The sequence below is a fragment of the Embiotoca jacksoni genome, unplaced genomic scaffold (assembly GCF_022577435.1).
Source record: "Embiotoca jacksoni isolate LCO1_2020_lvr unplaced genomic scaffold, fEmbJac1.0.p SCAF_20, whole genome shotgun sequence".
In the NCBI taxonomy this organism is placed as follows: Eukaryota; Metazoa; Chordata; class Actinopteri; family Embiotocidae; genus Embiotoca; species Embiotoca jacksoni.
The window spans coordinates 7,829,373-7,850,619 of NW_027185341.1; the positions used below are offsets into that span (position 1 = coordinate 7,829,373).

The window sequence follows — 21,247 nt, forward strand, 5'->3', positions numbered from 1 at the left end:
ATTAGCAGCTTTTTGTGTAAATTACAAAGAAAAGTTTTAATGACATCTTATGTTAGACATTAAATATTGTCTTATTTCCTTGGCATTAAGTTGATGTGGAGGTCCACAGTCGGCCAACCAAACCACAGGACGTAATATGAACTATGATATGTAGCATCAAATACTGACAGAATACAAGGCAGATGTTTGACAGACTCTTCACAAAACAATCTTAATTCAACGTACATTAAGCGCGACATAGATATTTAATTGTGTAAAATGCGTCTTGAAATATCAGTCACGTCAGTGCTTGATATGAGTCACGTTATTGCTCAGTTCCACATTCGCCACACGAGAGCATAAAGGTCTGTCGGTGCCCGCTGGCTCACCGGTGATCTCGATCGGCTCTACATGTACTGAGGATCAGGAGGTTGTTTTTTTGTTTTTTTTCCAGCAGCCCTAATTCTCTTTATGTCCTCAGAAAGTATACGCTCTGTTTGCCTTCTCTCTACAGGGGTGCGTGTCTTCATCTGACAGCACCTTCATGAGAGTGGATCGATAAGTTGTGAAACTGCGTGACGAGCACGGAGCAGGAGGAAGGTTGAACTCTAATGAGCAAATGTTACGCATTTCGTTGCTTGATCAAAATCAGCACCCGAGTTACAGACGGCTCACTTTCATTTTTGAGTTAAACTCTGGAAATTGGTAACAGACCCTTAAAAAAAAAAAAAAAAAAAAAAAGCTTCAAGAAGCAATAAAGAGTCTGGACGTGTTTTGAAGGACATTCGCGTTTCCAAATGGTCCAAAAAATAATAACGTTGCATCGGGATGGGCACGCGATCCGGTGAGTTTCCTTTGACATTCATGGAGCGGTTCACCATGAATTTTACTACTACACCCCCCCCCCCCCCACACACACACACACACACACAGTACTGTGGGTTGCACACTAATCGGAAGGTTGGTGGTTCGATCCCCGGCTCCTCCTGTCCACATGCCTAAGTGTCCTTGAGCAAGACACTGAACCCTAAGTTGTTCCCGATGGTGAACCATCGGTGTGTGAATGTGCTCCTGATGGCAGCACCTTGCACGGTGATCTGTCTCATTAGCGTGTGAATGGGTGAATGGGAAAAACCATGTTAAAGCGCTTTGAGACCAAAAGGTGATAAAGCGTACAAGTACAGACCATTTACCATTACACTCACTCACTCCAAAGACAACGCACACGTTTCTCACCCACAAAAACACAATCATCGCTCTCCACCACTTTTACTCCAGATTTTTCTCCCTGCCGCTGCTTTTCTGTTCTCCAATAATTTGTCACGAACTTTGACGTGCGCTCTCTGCTCCAATTTCGGGATCATAAAACATGGCGGACCGCTGCACACAAAAGCATGTGTAGCACAGGTGCTGATTTTGACCACGCGATCGATTACTCATTGAGGTCGTTCCTTCCTCCGACTCCGTGAACCTCCCGGTGCTGCACATCGTCCGTGCGCAGCCTCAGAGCTTATTGATTGTTTCCTCCTGTCGGACGTTTCTGATCGGAGAACAATGAAGCTGCACTCGAGGCAGTTTGAATTTCGGGACTCTAAACATGTAAGAATGTCGCAAGAAACCCAAAAAAATGATCTTTGTTGTTTTATTATTTTGTTATTAAGAATCTACTAAACATGAAAAATAGTCAATTTTATTATGATTATAATCATTTCTGGGGTGTTATTGAATTGTCTTCATTCAATTCTGTGTGACATTCGCTCCCATACGTAGAGAGAAGGACGACTATTCTTTTAACTTAGACGAGGCTCCACAGGCAGATTTACTGCATCTGTCCGTATACTCTTAGTTGTGCGTTCATGAACATACAGTTAAAACAAACATTTCAGTGTAAAGGAGAAGAGGAGGAGGAGGAAGAGGAGTGAGGGAAGTGAGGAGGAAGGGTAGAGGGATGCTGGGACATCCAGAGGGTTGATGGAGAGTTGACATGATTAAAGGGAGCTGTTGAGTGCCCTGCACACCTTTCATACTTGGTCCTGGAGTTCAGTTTCCTCTGGATTTGGATGAACTTGAGGTGTAAAGTCATCTTCCTCCAGGACTTCCTAAGAGAAACCTTCAAGGAGAAACCAGACAGAGATGCCGTGTTATGGAGAATCAGCAATAAATACAGAGTGAGTGAATCCTGGCACTTTCTAACCTTGACAAGTGAGTTCAGTAGAGTTCAGACCAAAGATTCAAGACGAGATTGAAAAAAATACTCGCAATTCTCCTGTCTGCAACATTATGAAGTAAGTAACCAGGCGAGACGATGCAACATCTCCATAGCAACGAGTCTCTTTACTTCAGATTTAACTGTTGATTTTTCAGGCTTTTTCTTAGATGGATATAATTTGTAGCATCTTAAAACATAAAGGGGAGACTAACTGAGTTACATTCAACAGTTGCATTTGTTTCATCACATCTGTAGGTGCTGAACCCGTCCAAATGTTTTCGTTCATCTAGTTTTCCACAAACTCATGACCAACCGACTTTGCAACAAGCTGAAATCAAGAGTCCGTGTTTAACAGTAGGAGCTGATCCGTACCACTCTGCTCGGGCCTGAACCGCCTCGTTCCTCACCAGCCTCTTCTTATCGTCCAGAGGTCGGGCCAACGCTCGTAGCACTCGGGCCCGAAACGGCAAAACCTTCAACCACAGAGAGGTAGAAGGAAACGTACCGACATGAAACCTGACTGCAATGTTACCTTTACAGCAAATGGCATGACATGACAAAAAGGAGCAAACAACAGCAGCTACAGACGGTAAAACTGTATTCACATGTTGGAGCACAGTTCGTTTTATTTCATGGCGGGTGAAAAATTTGATCTTCGACATATAAAGTGTAAGAACTTCATACAATCTGGTAAAGAAAGCTCATGAGGAACTGTCAACTGAAGTCGACTCCACAGACTGATAAACTCTGACTCTCTGGGCTCCTTTCAGCAGCTGACTGACACTAATGTTCGACTGTTCAGGTGACAGTTTCAGGGTTCATGATTCAGCAGCACAAATATGAGAACAGTAATGATCTGAACAAATGGATCGCGTGTACAGTTTTTCAGTCAGTGGAGTCGAGCACTTTGCACTCTGCCCTCGCTTTATAAAATTGGCCGTACAAAATAAATCATGACTTGTGAAGCTCGTCACAGCGGTCATAACAGGCTTCATTGAATAATCAGCGTTTATTGGATGGCAATGAGGGAAATCATGGAAAAGTATCTGCCATTTAAATTCTAGCAAGTTCCAGCCACGTTTCCTCTTTAAATGTGAGTCAACAGGAAACTCGAAGAAGATTTTGAGAGACAAAGTTGTCAAACATCAACAACGTTCAGCTTTACCTCGTGTACAGGGAAGTGGGAGAGAGCGTAGATGCAGCGCAGAGATGTAATCCGTACGCTCTGTAAAACAAAGGAATACAAAATCATGTTAGGACCTCCCAGTAAAACAACAAAACAAAACGTCTATGATATATAATGAGCAGCTCCACCTGATGAAGATGAAGGGCGGTTATGCTAAATAGCATGAAGAACATTTCCCACTGTGCTCCTGAGGACCGGGACACTGAGCTTCACCCAAAAAGCACTCTTACCGTTTATGAGCAGTTTGTGGAGGAAGTGTTCAGATATTTTACTGAAGCGAAAGTACCAATACGGTAATGTAAAAATACTCCTTTAAAAGTAAAAGTCCTGCATGAAAAATCCTACTTAAGTCAAAATAAAGAGGTTTTAGTTGCAAAATGCAGTAACGGTATTAAAATAAAAGTTGAATTTGGTCCCTCTGACTGATGTATTATCATATATGATAGCATTAGATAATTAACAGTGAAGCATCAGTGTGTCAGCAGCATGTTACTGTTGTAGCTGCTGCAGGTGGAGCTGGTTGGAACTGCTTTATATTCAGTTTTATATCCAGTGACAGCAGAAACATGTGAGAGGTCATCAGATCATTACTGAGACAGGAAAAAAGAAAAAAATGAAGTTCTGAGCCACAAATCTGTTTTCCGTTTTTTTACTTTTTTTTCTAATCTTAGATTTTTGCTGAGATGTTGGATCATTCGATACGTTCATTATTATGAAACCATGGGACAATTTAGAGAGAAAAATCACTATTTGGATGACCGGTTAACAACTCGGACATCTGAAATCCGACTACACAGATTTTTGACAAAGAGAAAAAGGTTGGAAACAGAAGGTTTAAATCTGTAACAGTGTTGTATTTTAACAGGTTGTTAAATCATCCATCATTTAAAATCTTCATCTAAAAAAGTAACTGGAGCATGTTAATAAATGTAGTTCATTAGAATAGAAGTAGAAGTACAGTATTTCCCTATGAAATGTAGTGGGATGTATAAAGTAAAAAGTAGCATCAAATGGAAATACTAAAGTAAAGGAGCTCAACAGTTGTACTGTAGTACAGTACTGGAGTCAGTGTACATAGTTTCCACCTCTGGCAGTGATAGCGATGTGTCACTAACCATGGTCGGACTGCAGATGAGGGCCAGCAGCCTGTTGACCAACGCCTCCAGCTGCTGGATGAGAGCTGGCGGCGGGTTGATGAGGACGGGCTCCAGGCAGGACAGAGTGGACAGCTGGACGCCCTGATCGGGACACGTCAAGGCCTCCAGCAGCAGAGAGAGGAGCTGTGAGGAGGACAAACCAACTTTACGTCACCGATGATCGTGTTTCTACAGAAAGGGGTACGCTCTTCCTTTTTAAACTGAAATCAGGAGCTTTATGAATCTAAAACAACATAAAAACAGTCAAATTCAAATTCTCATCTTTTCTTATTCAGACAACTGTTGAACAACTATCTTTCTGAGAGTTTTTTCTTTTTGTCGGTGTCTCAGACTTTATTTCCCTTATTGCCGGTTTCTGCTGCTCTGTGGTGTAACGCTGCGTTGTCATTTGTAGAGAGAGAAAGTAGGAGCGTTTGTTTTGATGCAGCTGATGTCCCGAATGAAAAATGTGTCAGAGCAAAGCAGCAACCAACCGTGACGTCACCCACCGGCTCATAAACCGTCGCCATCTTGCTGTTTTGGAGCCAGAAGTGACCGTATTTGGACGGGCTGGGGAGGAGCGAGAGGTGACTCTGACTCGATCTGATTGGGAACCCAAGGACACTATAGCCCCGCCTACTTGTACTGGAAAACGGACTGCACCACAGGCCTGTCAATCAAGCAGATACGCCCCTAAACATACCTCTCTTTGAGGCCTAATATCTAATTAATGATGGGATTATTTTTAGATGGACCTCCAGAAAACTAATAAGAAAGAGTGACTTTAGTAAATGACAGCATAATGACTGATGTATAGACTTTGTATTTCATAAGAGAAGTTGAATGGGAGTCTATGGATCCAGAGCCTTTTTGGAGCCGAGCCCTACAGGCCCTCTGTAGTATTGCAGCTTAAGGCATTTCCGCATTGACCTTGTATTTCCAACATGGAAGCTACGTCCTCTTTTATATTCAGTCTATGGTCGGAGACTTTGTCCTTGATTTTAATACGAGTGATCATGTGGCCCTGACAGGCGCTAGTCAATTTGAGTTATTTGGTTCGTTTCTGCAGAGACCACAACAGCTCCGTCGTGCTCACCGCTGGTAGCTCGGTGACTTGAACCTGCTTGGGCAGCTTGTTGACGATGTTAGAGAGAGCCTTCAGGTAGTTGGGCTTGTTCTCTGGTGGAGACACAAACAATAAAACAATTAACCCAAGATAACCACTGGATGTATGAAATCACAAGACAGTAACTCTTCTCCCTTAAATTGTTGTCTAACAGCCAGTCCTTCGCGTCCTCCTACCTTGCGGCGCGGCGTTGAAGCCCTGCACCAGCTTGGCCGAGTTCTCGCTGAAGAAGCGCTGGCGGTACATGATGCGTACGTCGGCGTGGCAGCCGCGGTTCAGGACGTCAGCGGAGTCACTCATCAGCAGAGAGAAGCCGTCTGCTGCCATCGGACCCAGATCGGCATCCTCCAGTAGAGAGAAGAGCTGCGCAGCACACAGAGGAGAGAGTGAATGGAGAGAATAATACGGCGTAAAACAAACAATCCGCTCGGTGTTACTCAGAGAAATTTACCTTGTCGGTCATCGCTGTGAACAGAGGGTGGTATCGCAGCAGCAGAGCCTTGGCAACCTGCAGACAAGAGCAACTTAATTATAATAACAATACATTTTATCTATAGAGGGATTTTCATGATACTCAAAGATGCTTTCCATGTTAAAATGATCAGAAAGAACTGCAGTACAAGTTAAATCCAACGGCAGTGGATACACATGACATAATCACACATTAAAAGCAGCTCTAAAAAGGAGGGATGTGAACGAGGACAGACGGGTGCCGGAGGGACGGGTCAGCGATGGCAAAGCAGGTGAAATAAGATGACACCATTGTTCAGTATCATGCACTAAATGTGTCTTTATCATTCAGGATCTGCAGTGACTCTCACCCAGATCATCAGTGTGAAGGCCTGAGTGCGCACAGAGGAGGACGTCGAGTCCAACTCGCTGCACACTCTCTCCATCGTCCTCCGAATCAGGCCGTCCAGAGAATCACCTGCAGAACAAACAAGAAAACATCCCAGCAGCTCGTTACCGATGAGGTGAAGCTCCGAGTTCAGTCAAACACCGACTTCTGACAGAAGTGTAGAAACTCAAGTCTGACCCTGCGGGCTCTTGTTGACCAGGCCGGCGAAGCACTTTGCAGCAGACGTGTATGACAGCTGGTGGCTGCAGGTGCAGCTCAGCTCCTCCAGCTCCGACAGCAGCCGCTCCATCTGCGGCACCTCCACCTGCACGACACGTCAGAATAAAGCTTCGGAGGACTTCAAACGAGGACAGGATGTGAAGTAAAGCCAGATTGAGGTTGAGACTCACGCTGCGAGGTAACGAACACACACAGCCCATCAGCAGACACACCGTCTGGGACTGGCTCCATGAATCCGTCTGCTGCTGCTGCTGGGAAAATGGTGCAAGCCTCAATGATCCCACTTTCCAAGTAACAGGTGGCATAATACAGTGGTGCAAATCCATAACATAAAGCAGGGATTTGCTTTCCAGTCCCGCCAGCATTTCGCTGAATTCTTTTGATCAAAAATGCTTGATTTTTGGTGGAATTTCTTCAAAGAGTGTGATGTAATTTTCTGGGTTTTAAGTGAGTTTTTAGCAATAAAATTGTGGACAAGAAATTGCAAGTTGAGGAAAACAAAAAAAAAAAGATTTGATATCACTGATAAAAAAGTAATATGTAATCACTTCCTGTGATAATAAGCATGTTATACATCACTGAAATATTCTATTTCTAATATTTTTTTTTATTCATTTATTGAACTTATGGGGCTCAAAGTTAAAAAAAAAATTATAAAAATGACGCAGCTTTACAAAACAGACTGAGTGTAAAATAGAAAACAAAGGCTACATCTGCTGTCAAAATAAAAGCCTCAGATGCTGTTTAATTCAAAAACAAAGTGCAGTCTCAAAGTGCTGGCGGTATCTATAAACTAAATTCAACATTTAGTATTCCTCATTTTAATAATAAGACCACATTTCTCACAATGCCCGTCGTCCCTTCCGGCTTTTCCGCTTGTTCGGGTTTTTCCAATTAACAAGCACAACGTTTATTTTGCTGATGAGAGGAGACGGAGTCGAGTCGCGCCGATTGTAGATGAGGATTATTTTTGTTAATAAGTTTTGTTTGGAAAGAAGAATTTTGCCAAATTTCAAGCTCCCGCAAATATTGTTGAGGATTGTTTGAATTTTGTGTTGATTATTGGCATCCTCAAGACTGCACTTTCCTGGAGGGACTGACTGTCATCAATCATGTGCAATAAATAGAAAATAATTGGATTCTTAAAATGGCTTTCAATGACAATGATGTATTCTTTTAGAGATGATGATGAACATTTTATGACATCTGGTGACACACATATTTGTTCAAACACAAAGAAAACACACCTTGAGCAGCCGGATGTGTGAAGGGAAGGAGTTGTCGGGCAGAAAGGAGACGTCGCCATCCAGGAAGAGAGAGACGGCCCGCGACGCCGTCTGTCTCGCCAACCTGACGACATCAAAGGAAACCACACACACTTCATGAGAAACGCTCAGAGTGAAAGCAAATAAAAGTTAAAGGAAACAGACTGGAAAAAAAAAAAAAAAAAAACTGTGTCACATTCAGATCTGCGGGTGTGAAAATAGAGTCTTCTACTGTCTCAGTGTGACACTGATCAGTACATCAGTCCACATTTACATGAGGTAAGACGACATTAATATGTTGGTAAGTGGACTGACGTGGGCTGCAGCCGGGAGCAGGAAGTACTGATGACGGGAAACAGAGCAGACAGAACGGCCTCCTCCGTCAGAGGACTACGAGGACCAGATGTCACCTCACCTGCGCAACAGAAACAGGAAGTGCAACATTTTTTAATTCCAGCACAAATAATTCACACATTTTACTTTTTTGTTTTACAATGTGGGTGAAGAGGCGAGAGGAAGGTCAGCCAATCAAATCCCTGTTAGTAAAATTGGATAGATTTAGCTTTGATGAATAAAGGGTTATGATGAAACAGGAAGAGGAAAGTATTATAAATTGTATTGATGGTCTGCTCACCCTGCAGAGCTGCCTGCAGCGCCAGAGACAGCAGGCGCGGGATGATGACATCATGGAAGCACCGTCCTGTCTCCTCGGTGTCCTGAACCTGCTCTGCTATCCTCTGAAGGCTGCGGCACGCCAGCACCACGTCTTCCAGACAAAAACTGACGCTACCTGAAATTAACGACAAAAAACGGAGTCGCTCATCTGAAGCTAGTTTGGTTTCTTTATTTCTAAAATCTGTACGTGAACGATAAGAGACTCCCTCAAGATAACGCTGCACCAACGATATGCCTGATCACACCTATAAAACCAACTCTTCCGTGGGTGAACTGATGGAGCGTGTACATTTGCTATTTAAACAACAACAAGAAAATGACAAATGCACCTGTCTAAAACTACCAAAGACACTTTTGTTGTGTTTGCCGCTGCTTTGCACCACGTGTGAGAAAATGTTCCAAAACCATGTCTCTACAGTCTGAGCTGAATTACAATTCTAATCTATAAATATAAAAAGTTGACTTCCACCAAACAATTTAGAAAAAAAAACGAGTCAAAAAGCATCTCTCCCGACAGATTACCTGTGTGTGCTGAACTGAGGACGTCCAGCAGGACGGGTGTGCTCTCCTGGACAACACTGGGTTGGACGGACACCGCAGCCAGAGCGGACAAACACCGCTGACGCATTGCATGATGGGAATGTAGATCGGAGGCATCTCTGGGGTCTCGATCCATCGGCTCTGAACAGAGAAGAGGAGAGGACAAGCTTCGTCAGGTCCGTTCATGCAGATTGTAAACTCAAGAAAAAAACATCAGTTATGTTGTACTTAATTTAATTTCTTATATATTGAAAAATCGAAAGACATCCATGATTATGTTTTGCTGGTACAATTATAAATATCTGTAGAGTTTCTCTGCAGTTTCTTAATTCGATTTTTTTTTTTTGTGTCTGCTCACCAGAAAATATCTCCTTCTTTAGTCTCGGGATGAGTTTAGTGATGAAGGCTGCCGGGTGCAGCTCTGCTAAGGCTCCGGCACACTCCACCACAGCGAGACTGGAGGCCAAAACAGAACGGACACATGACGGATGAGATTTATCGTTATTTAAACTGCAACAGATGAAACGAAACAGGAACCAAATAGGTGACAGAGGAAAGACCCCACGAGCTGACCTGACTCCGTCGTCCTCCTCCGCCAGCAGCAGCCTGGTCAGGTGATCCACGGCCAGCTGGATGTCACAGTCTGACAGCAGACCTGAGGCGGAGAGAGCGTTTAGAATATGTGGAGCAAAAACAACGGACTCGGGTATAGGTTGTAAATTTGAGGGTTTGTGTCGTCTCACCTGTTTGCTGTGCCAGTGAGGTGAGCACGGAGGCGGCAGTGATCTGCAGACTGGAGTTAGTCTCAGAGAGCGCCGAGAAGACGACGCTGCACAGAGACCCTCGGAAGGATGAAAACACGCTCTCATCTGAAGAGAAGACACAGGAAACTAATGATTTAGGAGAAATTCTCTCGTCCATTTAAAAAAAAAATAAAAAAAATAATTGTTTTTGACTTTAACAGTATAAACAGCTAGAAACTAAACATCTGCAAAATTCATGTTTAATGTCAACAGTGGGGTGAATGAACAACAGTGAAGAAATTTGGATTTCCTTCTGTTTCTGGTCCTTTAAGGCTCATTTGAACTGATGATGATAATCGTGAAACTGTGATATTTTCCAAGTTGGTTATAGTGTAAAAATGTCATAATTAAAATACAGTAAGTTCTTCTGTCTTTTGTTATATTATGGGATGTTTCAGATTTAGACACAAACACACAGAACAGTGGTCCAAAATATCAGCGATGAAGTCATACATCACGAGGAAATAATTACTTTATTCAGACACAAATCTGAAACAAACAAATGATACGGTAGAATTTAAAGAGTTTGATCACTATTTGTTGGTGTTAAAGTTGAAGGAGATGCAGCTGTGTGATCAGAGGGTGTCAGACAGGACCAGCCGGGACCAGACAGGACCAGACAGGACTAGCCGGGACCAGCCGGGACCAGTCAGGAGGTGTGTTTGAGGCTCTGAACTCACCGTTGTCGGAAGGCTGGCAGACTTTTACTGACTGGATGAATCTCTGGACCACCTCCAGCAGTGTGCGTCTGTGGGAACACTGCTCAGAGAGGAAATGATTATCAGAACGGATGGCGTCAAACACAACATTCATTTTATGAATATGACTGTAAAACAACACTAATGTGAATAAAACTGAAACCAAAAAAATGTACAGTTCGGATGGTTACAATACAACAACAGTAAAACCGCTAATATCCCCATCATAAAACCTGCTCGTATTAAAAATCCAAAAACATTTCTTACCTCTGTTCTGTCATTGTACTGCTCAACGAGAGAGGGCATGACGGCAGCTGTTATGATGTGGCTCGCCCTGTTGGAGGCGCTGCATGTGGCCTGGAGCAGCTTGGCGCTGGGCCACACCAGCTTTAAGTCCGGCTCACACAGGTGATGTTTGCAGTCTGGAACAACATCACGCTTTCAGTAAAAAAAATTTTTTAAAAAGACCACTGAACGTGTCTCACAGCTCTGGACTGATTATTAAAGTCACCACCACTGAAACACTGTGGTGTTGCTGATGTTTGTAAGGCGTCTTCACACCTTCCCTGTTTGATCCAGACCTGCAGAGTTTTAGTTTGGTCCGAACAAAAATATCAGGTGTGAAAGGTGAACGGTCCAGACCAAAGTTTAGTTGGACTCAAAGAGGTGGTCTGCATCAAACTGAACCATAGTTTGGTTTGTTTGCAGGGTGAAAAAACTAGTTTGGATTGCTGGACAAATTAGAGGAAGTAAAGCCAGGCTAGCGATGAAACAAAAGAAGATGAAAAGAGGAGGGGACAAATTACTTAACTGTACTTTGGTATGACGGCAGTAATACCTCAATAGAAATAATCAAATAGTCTGTTCATTCATTTTTCTCCTTTCAAACAGAACATGCTGAACTGAACACGCTGATGTCAGACGCATGCCTGTCTGCAAACCAATCAGGGAGCTGCAGCCCACGTTGGCGCTGACAAATGATGCAAAGTTCTTCAATGCGCCCCCAAAATTGCAACGTTGCAAAAATGTGTACAATGTAACAAAACTTGGTTTGGACTTCAGTCCAGACTTTCAGGTGTAAAAACGCCCAGAATGACTGATACTGTACCATCAACCCCAGAACAAGACAGTATCAGATAATTAGAGTTAAGACTCTCTTCTCATTCATTATAGCTTTTACATTTATGCTTGTAATAGCCACTTATATGCATATGACCTAAAATGACTGTAAAATTGCGACTGATAAGTTTCAGGAGAAACCCAACCATCACCGAGGGTAACACTGTATATTTAAACATGACACATCAGGGTGGAGTAAAGCTGCTGAAATTCAAGAAACAAACATAGACACTGTGGTATAAGAATAAAAAAAATGGGTTTCCTGTCGTAACTTTTCCATCCCTGCAGCAAAATGTTTTTTGTTTTAATTCAGATTTTGATCATGCACGTGCATTGAAGCTCCATTTCACCTCTGAGAACGAGCTCCAGGAAGGTGCCGAGTGAGTCATCAGAGTCGGAGTTGAGGACTGAGCGAGACAGACAGGAAGTGAGTGCAGTTACAGCAGCGAGGCCTGCAGACTCGATCCTCTCACTGGAAGTCTGAAACACCTGCAGCGACACAAACAAGAGCCTCGTTTAACCTCATGAAGGCGACCGCAGGAAGTTTGTTCACTCTGGTGGTCCAACATTAGTCAAAAGAAGGTTCATTTCATGCATTTCTGTATTTGATTTGTTGGATTTCACTGTATAATAAACTTGCCTTCAGTCTCAAAAAAACAGTGATATATTGTTGATTATTTCTATAGTTAGAAGAAGGAGACATTTTTAAACATCTTGGAGCCATAAATCGTAATTACAAAAGCAGAATTTCAAAATGGACAAACAACACAAACTAATGGAATAAACACTGCAGAGTTTAAAGCTGATAGTCTTCAAGTCTTAAAATGACAGCCGGTTCTTCGAGGTGAAAAAATACTAATACAAGTTGAATTTTGGCTCCACAAAAAAAAACACTCAAAAAGATGGATAAATATTTAACAAAGCTAAGACACCAAACACACACACACACACAAGCACTGCTGCTGCTTGATTATAAACTGATCTCAGACAGACCTCTCTGCGCATGGACGCCCACAGTCCCTCGAGGAATTCGGCCAAGTCCTTGTGTTCATATTGTGACACACCAGCAGTCTGAAAAATAAAGTGTGGTGAGCGAAGAAATAAACTTTTACAGCAACACACTGCTTCACCTTCATAGGTTTTACATATGACTCCCTGCTCTGGTCCTCTCAGCGGCTCCACTCTAGTTGTCATCTAGCTGTTTTATTTGCAGCCTTATTTTCCATAAGAAGATATTTATTTTTGTAGTTTTAAGTACAGAAAAACACCTCGGTATAGTTTTACATCTCCCCTCTGGAGCTCCACCAACAAGCCTGTTTTGTGTCTGTAAGTCACATTGATATCAATGATTCTCTCTTCTGATTGGCTGATTCTTTTCTGAGTGGTGCACTCCGTAGCACGTCTGAGCTACCGTGGGGGTTCCTTGGAGCTCAGTCAGACGCTCGGGTGCAAACTGCTTTTATTTGCCCGGCCCACACACCAATGTCTCTGTGCAACCGCGTTCTCCCTCGCCTCCTTCTCCCTGCTCCCCTTTATAGGGGAGAGCTCATCAGTTCACATCCAGCTCAGCTGTGCTCATCACACCTTCCCGGCACCGTTCCCTGAACCACTCCTCCCACTCTCTACCCCGTGCAGCTGAGCTAACCACACCCCGCCACCACACACTCCCAGACCAACCACAGCTTTTCTTTGGTCTTGTAGCCACATGACAGAATGAGTTTAGTGTTTTCATCATCATAAAAGGTCGGACAGTGGGCCGTGATGAGGGCGAACAGATGATATGACCTTGAGTTTGTGACATCAAGTAAAAGAAGTGCAAATGGGTCGTCCAAAGAGCATCGTTGCTGAATACCCGCTGTGTGCATTTCTCTGCAGACTAATTTTGATACTTTCAAAGAATTTGTACAGCACTCAGACCTGCTTTCTAGTCAAAAAAGAAACAGTAATCGGAGTTTTTACAGTATGGGACCTTTAAGAGACTCATCAGGTGTGTATTATTCACATTTTCCAATACAGACTTTTTGCAGTGGGCAGTACATGGTGGGAAATTGTCAGTCCAATGTTTAGAACAATTTTTGAGATGGGTTTCTCACCAGAGTCTGCAGCGAGTCCAGCTTCGCGCTCTGGACGTCTGAGTCCAGCTTCTCGATGATGAGAGGTAACAGAAACTGTAGGAGTGCGGTAAAAAAAATAAGAGTCCGTTTTAAATCGTTACGGCCGACTCTTCTCGGGTCACAAAATCGTTCCAAAACCTAAAAAGGTGGATGTTAACTGATACCGTCCTACCTCCGCAAACTGTGGAGTCCCGGCGAGGACGGCCCGCAGCGCCTCGGTCAGCTCCTCTTTGGTGATGCCGTGGGGGTCATTGGGAGGCTGAGTGTGTGTGTGTGTGGGGGGAGGGGGGGGGGGAAGCAGGGAGAGATTGTGAGACTTTTAAAACACTGAGCAGTCTGCACAGACGTAATGATCACCAACAAGAGACTTCATAGAGCCTGAATGTATTTTCTGTCAAAGCTTCTAAATGATTGATGTACTGTGATAAACTACCAGGTTGTGCCTGTAAAACGGGTCGAAACTACATATGTTGACATTTAGTCGCAACATCAGTTCAGTGATTTGCATTCTGTCAGATATGAACTGAGCGATGAGAAAGAGACCAATGAATGATTTACTCTGAATATACTGATGAAAGACACAAATACAGTGGTGTGAAAAAGTGTTTGCCTCCTTCCTGATTTCCAATTTTTTTGCATGTCTGTCACACTTATTGTTTCAGATCATCAAACAAATTTAAATATTAGTCAAAGATAACACAAGTAAACACAAAATGCAGGTTTTTTATTATTAAGGGAGAAAAAAAAATCCAAACTCACATGGCCCTGTGTGAAAAAGTGTTTGCTACCTCCTGTTAAAACATAACTTAACTGTGGTTTATCACACCTGAGTTCAATTTCTCTAGCCACACCCAGGCCTGATTACTGCCACACCTGTTCTCAATCCAGAAATCACTTAAATAGGACCTGCCTGACAAAGTGAAGTAGACCAAAAGATCCTCAAAAGATAGACACCATGCCAAGATCCAAAGAAATTCAGGAACAAATGAGAAAGAAAGTAATTGAGATCTATCAGTCTGGAAAAGGTTCTAAAGCCATTTCTAAAGCTTTGGGACTCCAGCGAACCACAGTGAGAGCCATTATCCACAAATGGAGAAAACATGGGACACTGGTGAACCTTCCCAGGAGTGGCCGGCCGACCAAAATTACCCCAAGAGCGTAGCGACGACTCATCCGAGAGGTCACAAAAGACCCCACAACAACATCCAAAGAACTGCAGGCCTCACTTGCCTCAGTTAAGGTCAGTGTTCATGACTCCACCATAAGAAAGAGACTCGGCAAAAATGACCCGCATGGCAGAGTTCCAAGACCAAAACCACCGCTGAGCAAAAAGAACATTAAGGCTCGTCTCATTTTTGCCAGAAAACATCTTGATGATCCCCAAGACTTTTGGGGAAATACTCTGTGGACTGACGAGACAAAAGTTGAACTTTTTGGAAAGTGTGTGTCCCGTTACATCTGGCGTAAAAGTAACACCGCATTTCAGAACAAGAACATCATACCAACAGTAAAATATGGTGGTGGTGATAGTGTGATGGTCTGGGGCTGTTTTGCTGCTTCAGGACCTGGAAGACTTGCTGTGATAAATGGAACCATGAATTCTACTGTCTACCAAAAAACCCTGAAGGAGAACGTCCGGCCGTCTGTTCGTGACCTCAAGTTGAAGCCAACTTGGGTTCTGCAGCAGGACAATGATCCAAAACACACCAGCAAGTCCACCTCTGAATGGATGAAGAAAAACAAAATGAAGACTTTGGAGTGGCCTCGTCAAAGTCCTGACCTGAATCCTGTTGAGATGCTGTGGCATGACCTTAAAAAGGAGGTTGGTGCTGGAAAACACTCCAATGTGGCTGAATTACAACTCTGCAAAGATGAGTCAGCCAACATTCCTCCACAGCTGGAAAATACTCATTGCAAGTTATCGCAAACGCTTGATTGCAGTTGTTGCTGCTAAGGGTGGCCCAACCAGTTATTAGGTTTAGGGGGCAAACACTTTTTCACACAGGGCAATGTGGGTTTTGATTTTTTTTTTTTCTCCCTTAATAATAAAAACCTTCATTTAAAAACTGCATTTTGTGTTTACTTGTTATCTTTGACTAATATTTAAATTTGTTTGACGATCTGAAACATTTAAGTGTGACAGACATGCAAAAAAATAAGAAATCAGGAAGGGGGCAAACACTTTTTCACACCACTGTACACAAGTGCAGAAATCGGTCTGCCCTTATTGCCTTGTAATGTTTCCATTTTATTAAATAACTGACAAGTTAATCAATAAAACTGATTCCCATTGGCTACTTTGACAGTTAATCGTTATCTATTTATGACCGTTAGTCCTTTTTTGCACAAAACCTCTCAAAAGTGAAATTTTCACTGGTTTTCTTGGTCTTTTATAATAAACCACATATATTAACATTTTGGACACATAGTCGAACAATACAAGAAATGCAACTATGTCAATGTTGCATGGATAAAGTGATTCATTGAATAATGACGGAATTAATAATGTCAATAAATCTTAACTTCAAAATATAATAACATGCTCAACTTTATATATTTATGTAGCTGTACGATAATATCTATTTAATTAATCCGACCCTTGAAGGTTCATGTCTTCAGAGGGTGCTAATTTAAAATAGTTTCTTATTTCAGTGCAACTAATACATGAGTGCATGATTCAGTTTACAGCATTAGAAGTCATGCTCTTTGTATGTCTTTGTATGTCATCAGGGTTTAGGATGATAAGGCGTTTTTGATTTGATTTGTTATTAATACACATTGTGAAATGTGCATCATATGTTCTTCTGCTCTGATCTAATTAGACAATCTGATGATCCTCCGTGACGGAGACATGCCAACTGTGTGCGAGCAGACAAGGATGCAATCACTGTATTATTGTTCTCTACAGTTTGTCTGAGGTCACAGGAAGTCGGTGATAACATTTCTGTCTACTGTCGTCAGTTCTTGGTCCAAACCAGCTGCGTAAACACAGACTTACTGGGGAGAAGTCGATGGGGAAATAGCAGGACGTCACTTCGAACAGCTCCTCTGTGAATTTACCTGAGGCAGCAGACAGGAAATGAAAGGGAGGCAAAGTACTTTCAGAAGCAGTTGGACGGTAAAAGGGTGAGAAAAAAGTGAGAGGGGGACAGAGATACAGAGGAAACAACGAGAGGATGGCGTATGTGCTCTCACCCAGATTGTATCCACGGTGAATGATGGTTTTGGCGATCTGGAAGGCTAACAGGAGGTTGCGAGGATCCCGCTCCCCGTCCATTGATTGGACAAAACCAAACACAAAGTCGGCCCCCAAGCCCTTCAGTTCTGTGGAAAAGTGAAGCAGAGACGGCTTCTTTTTTTATTATCAAGTTTTACATGACAGTAGACATACAAGGTCAACATGTCATGTTTTGACTAGTGACAAAGGCCTCAGGCCTTGAGCTCGCTGTCTGCACGGTATGTGCGTGACATCTACCTCGCTGTACAGCTGCAGCTGGCGTGCGTGTGTGTGTGTGTGTGTGTGTGTGTGTGTGTGTGTGTGTGTGTGTGTGTCCACACAGGTAGTGTGACTGATGCAGCACTGCTACTGCCAATCCCATCGGTCTATACCGAGTTTCCCTTTGATAAAGATCATCGACTGTCTGAGGTCGGACAAGTGAAGAGTTGTGGCCAAACAGCCGTCACGTGATTTTTGTTTACTCTCCAGGTAAAGGGAGGGAGAGTGCACCGGAAAACACTGCTCTTCACCTGTTACATTACTGAAATGATATAATTAGAGCCTACTCTGGGTTTCTGTTATGATTATAGAGTACACATATAATCACTGATGTTTTCCCTGTCGGTATTTGCTGGGACTGACGCGTGTAAAAAAAGATGAGATGCTTAATCTTTAGATGATGCCAGCAGCAAGAAACGAGTTTGTACACAGGCTGTGTGGCTGCTCTGACCTGTTGAAATGAGCCCCGAAAAGAAAATCTAGATGTCCTACGACAACACACATGCAGTGAGTCCAAGGTCTTACATAGGACAGACAGCCATGTTGTGAATTACACAACAAAAAAACATTTCTACTGCTTCCTCTAAGTCTGAGGAATCTGTTCAAGATGTTGGTTGGAGGTTCCAATGATGTTCAGGATTGCCTAATTTAAACATTGGATAAAGGATTCATTTCCTTCTATGAAATAACAAATAAAGAAGAAAAGAAGCGACCAGCAACCAGAAAATATTTGACCTGGGGGGATTTATCAGTTACTAAGTAAAACATTTACTTCTAAATCAACTATTTATTTTTGTTTAATTGAAGAGATACACAGCAAATATTACTATTACTTTTAGATTACTTTCATCAGAACTAGTGCAGCTGCACATCTGTCAGCCCTCTATTTGCATCCTACACATCTACTACAGTCTAAGAGTTTGAAATGCTCCACTGGCTCAACTTATATCGCACCTTTTTACTTTAACAGGTTGATGGAAAGAAAATATTTGTCTCTTCCTCTGTTTGCATTGTGGCTCCGGAAAGTCTCTTCTGTTTTCTGTCTTATTTGCAAGTGATTCCTTTTTGTTTTACTTTCCATATCTAATTGACGACTCCCCTGTGTCCTTATCTTGTGAATTACCATACGAAAGCAGATACAAAGGAATTGGTGGTGACTGTCAATTGTTTGTCACACTGTATAAAAGCTGCCCTACGGCGGAGATCTAGGAGCACTGCTGGACACCTCTCTTTGCGGGTTCATGTATTTGCTCCTTCTTGCAAGAATAAATGCTTGATTTTGAACCAAGCCTCTGAGTAAATTTTCTAACACAGCTCTACAATGCACTTTGTAATTTACAGCCATCACACCAGTAACAACAGGTCTGCCATCGAGAGCATATTGGGGTTCAGTGTCTTGCCCAAGGACACTTTAACATGTAGACAGGAGGAACCGGGGATTGAACCACCAACCCCACAACTGCTGAGCAACCTGCTCCACCATCTGCCTCACTCTTTTATCTCTTACCGGCCTCTCTGGTCTCCATGAGGTTGATGAGCATGTTGTAGACACAGGCTCTCTCTGTCAGCATCAGGGACTGGAGGGGAATAAACACATCGTGTGAGCTCTAACACGCAAAGGCCTCAGGAACATTTAATGAGTCACCTTTGCCTACAAAACATAATTAAACATAAAAGAAGAAGTGCTTTGCAGAAGAAACAAGAACATCACCACACTCCCTGACAAGTGTGGTCAAATATTGCGTGCGTGTGTGGGTTTGAATATATTACGACTACAGAGAGAGTTTGTCACATTAGATAAGTCAGTGACACTGCTGCTGTGCATCTAAACATGCAGCTAAAGCCAGCGACAAATAGAAACCTTTCATGCCAATTTATTTCCTTTCTGTTGATCGGTTGTCATTGGTCCTCCCCATTAAACTTAAATCTAACATTGTATTTATCCCTCACAATAAAAGATGCTAATTAAATATCTTTAATATAATGATGTCAGTCTCACCTGTACATGAACGTCCTGGAACAAAGACCTCAGCATGGACACAGCGGAGCCAGGAGGCAACGTTGTACATTTTGTCTGAAAAAAGGCACACACACACACATACATACACAATACACAACACACAACACACACATACACAATGTTAGTCACTACTATCACATCTGAAGCTTCTCAAAATGATTCGCAAATATGCCAACACAAAGACAAAAAGCAAAACAGATGGACTCACCAGCGCTCTGAGTCCCTGTAAAACAGGCGGTGTGATGACGTAATGGTCCTTAAGACGGTTCTCATAAAATGAAATGAGCACTTCCACTGTGGAGGAGCGACATAGAGAGACGAGCTGATTTAAAGATCGATGTTTACATAAAACTGCGAAAGAACTGACAATCAAATCGCAGTTATTTCGATTCGGCAGTATTGATAGTTTTGCTACCGAAGAGTAAAGAGGAGGAAGACGAGGTGTACCTTCTCTCTCCGTGAGCCCTGCGTAGCACTCCTGTAAAACCTCAGAGAGAAGCTGGACTCCTCGGGCTCGAGTGTGCGGCTGAGAACTGGTCAGACTGAGTCTACAGCAGGAAAGGAAAGGAAAGGAAATGAAAACGTGAATTACTGTTAAATATTAATGAATGAGCAACTCTGGCTGTGTTTTAAATAAAGCCTGTAACAAGGTCTGGGAAATATGTCGACACTATATCGACACGTGATGTGAGACTAGATATTGGAGATCTAAAGTGTTGTCTTTTCCTGGCTTCAATGGCTGGATTACAGATGTAAGATTCTGAATTTAGCAGGCAGCTTTAGCTGCTCTATTGTTTCTGCCTTCACCTATTGTGTTATTATATCCAAATTACTACTGATTATTAATTAAAAAATCTCAGTGTAAATATTTTAACAAAGCCCCAACAGTCATCGCTACAACATTGTCACATTATTTCTAAGTATTTGGCAAAAAAATATTGTGGTCTTGGATTTTATCCATGTTGAAGAACCTTATCTTTAACCGAGCAAAAGCCCAAAATATAATACAGGTATCTTAAAGTGGTTTGATTAAGAATAATATTGGCACGATTACATTTCTTATAATTTTCAACTAAAACCTGGTTCCTTTTCTATTCACAGCACTTCCCGTGTCTTCAACTCAAAGAGCATCAACCAGAGGTGAAAATGATATTATAGCTTTTGTTTTTGTTTACGTGATGATCGTGTTTGTTGCTGACATCTTACCCGAGAGCTTCCACCAGCTGCAGTGTTGTAAACTGTCCATCTATGACACCTGAACAAAAAGCCAGGTTTAGTGGACTGTAGCTTAAAAACAACAACAACAACAACAACAACAAAAAACTGACAAGATACCCAAAGACAAACAACACACGTGGAGAATCACTAAGTCGTGTGTAGCAGCTGCAGCACCGGCGGGTTCAAAGGTTACAGGGTCCATTCACAAACACAGCAGCTAACGAGCGGCGTTATGTTGAGATGTAGGACCGTGACAATACCGTAAAACACGAGGTATGCTCTCAGGACGCGCTGTTACGGCGACGAAAGGAGCAAACCGATGTCACAGCTCGTGTGTGCTCGTGGTTAACACACAGGATGTTGTGGTGCTAAAGTTAGCTGCATCCTTTCAACGCCTCTCGGCAGCATCGACGGCGTTTCTGTCAAACGAGACTGCGCTTTAAATGCGTCGAGTTTAAACAACGTGGAGCGTTTCGATACCTTTCGCTGCGTCTTTTGCCTTGCTGTCCTGTAGTCCGGAGACAAATTCCTCCACCAGACACAGCAGCAAGCTACTGTCCGCAGCCATCGTGGACCTCTGTGACT

General features: G+C 42.8%; 1 protein-coding gene across 2 annotated transcripts; it reads right to left on the bottom strand.

Annotated features, from left to right (window-relative positions):
• Window positions 1-9: 9 nt before the first annotated feature.
• Window positions 10-21,230, bottom strand: mms19 (MMS19 homolog, cytosolic iron-sulfur assembly component). Of its 2 annotated transcripts, none has more exons than XM_069156104.1 (31): window positions 21,143-21,230; window positions 20,651-20,699; window positions 19,892-19,992; window positions 19,653-19,738; window positions 19,424-19,498; window positions 18,932-19,001; window positions 17,124-17,252; window positions 16,927-16,988; window positions 14,101-14,187; window positions 13,908-13,982; window positions 12,808-12,885; window positions 12,165-12,303; window positions 10,963-11,117; window positions 10,678-10,756; window positions 9,938-10,063; window positions 9,768-9,849; window positions 9,553-9,650; window positions 9,177-9,335; window positions 8,614-8,769; window positions 8,295-8,394; window positions 7,962-8,064; window positions 6,885-6,962; window positions 6,673-6,799; window positions 6,458-6,564; window positions 6,088-6,144; window positions 5,813-5,999; window positions 5,607-5,689; window positions 4,490-4,654; window positions 3,354-3,413; window positions 2,561-2,661; window positions 10-2,089 (listed from the first exon to the last, which is right to left on the bottom strand). In XM_069156104.1, exons 1-31 carry the CDS (start codon window positions 21,228-21,230, stop codon window positions 2,059-2,061), a joined length of 3,093 nt encoding a protein of 1,030 aa, XP_069012205.1. In that variant the 3' UTR covers window positions 10-2,058. The 2 variants fall into 2 exon arrangements, with proteins under 2 accessions (XP_069012205.1, XP_069012204.1); XM_069156103.1 differs by having other exon boundaries at window positions 6,885-6,965.
• Between the last annotated feature and the right edge of the window lie 17 nt (window positions 21,231-21,247).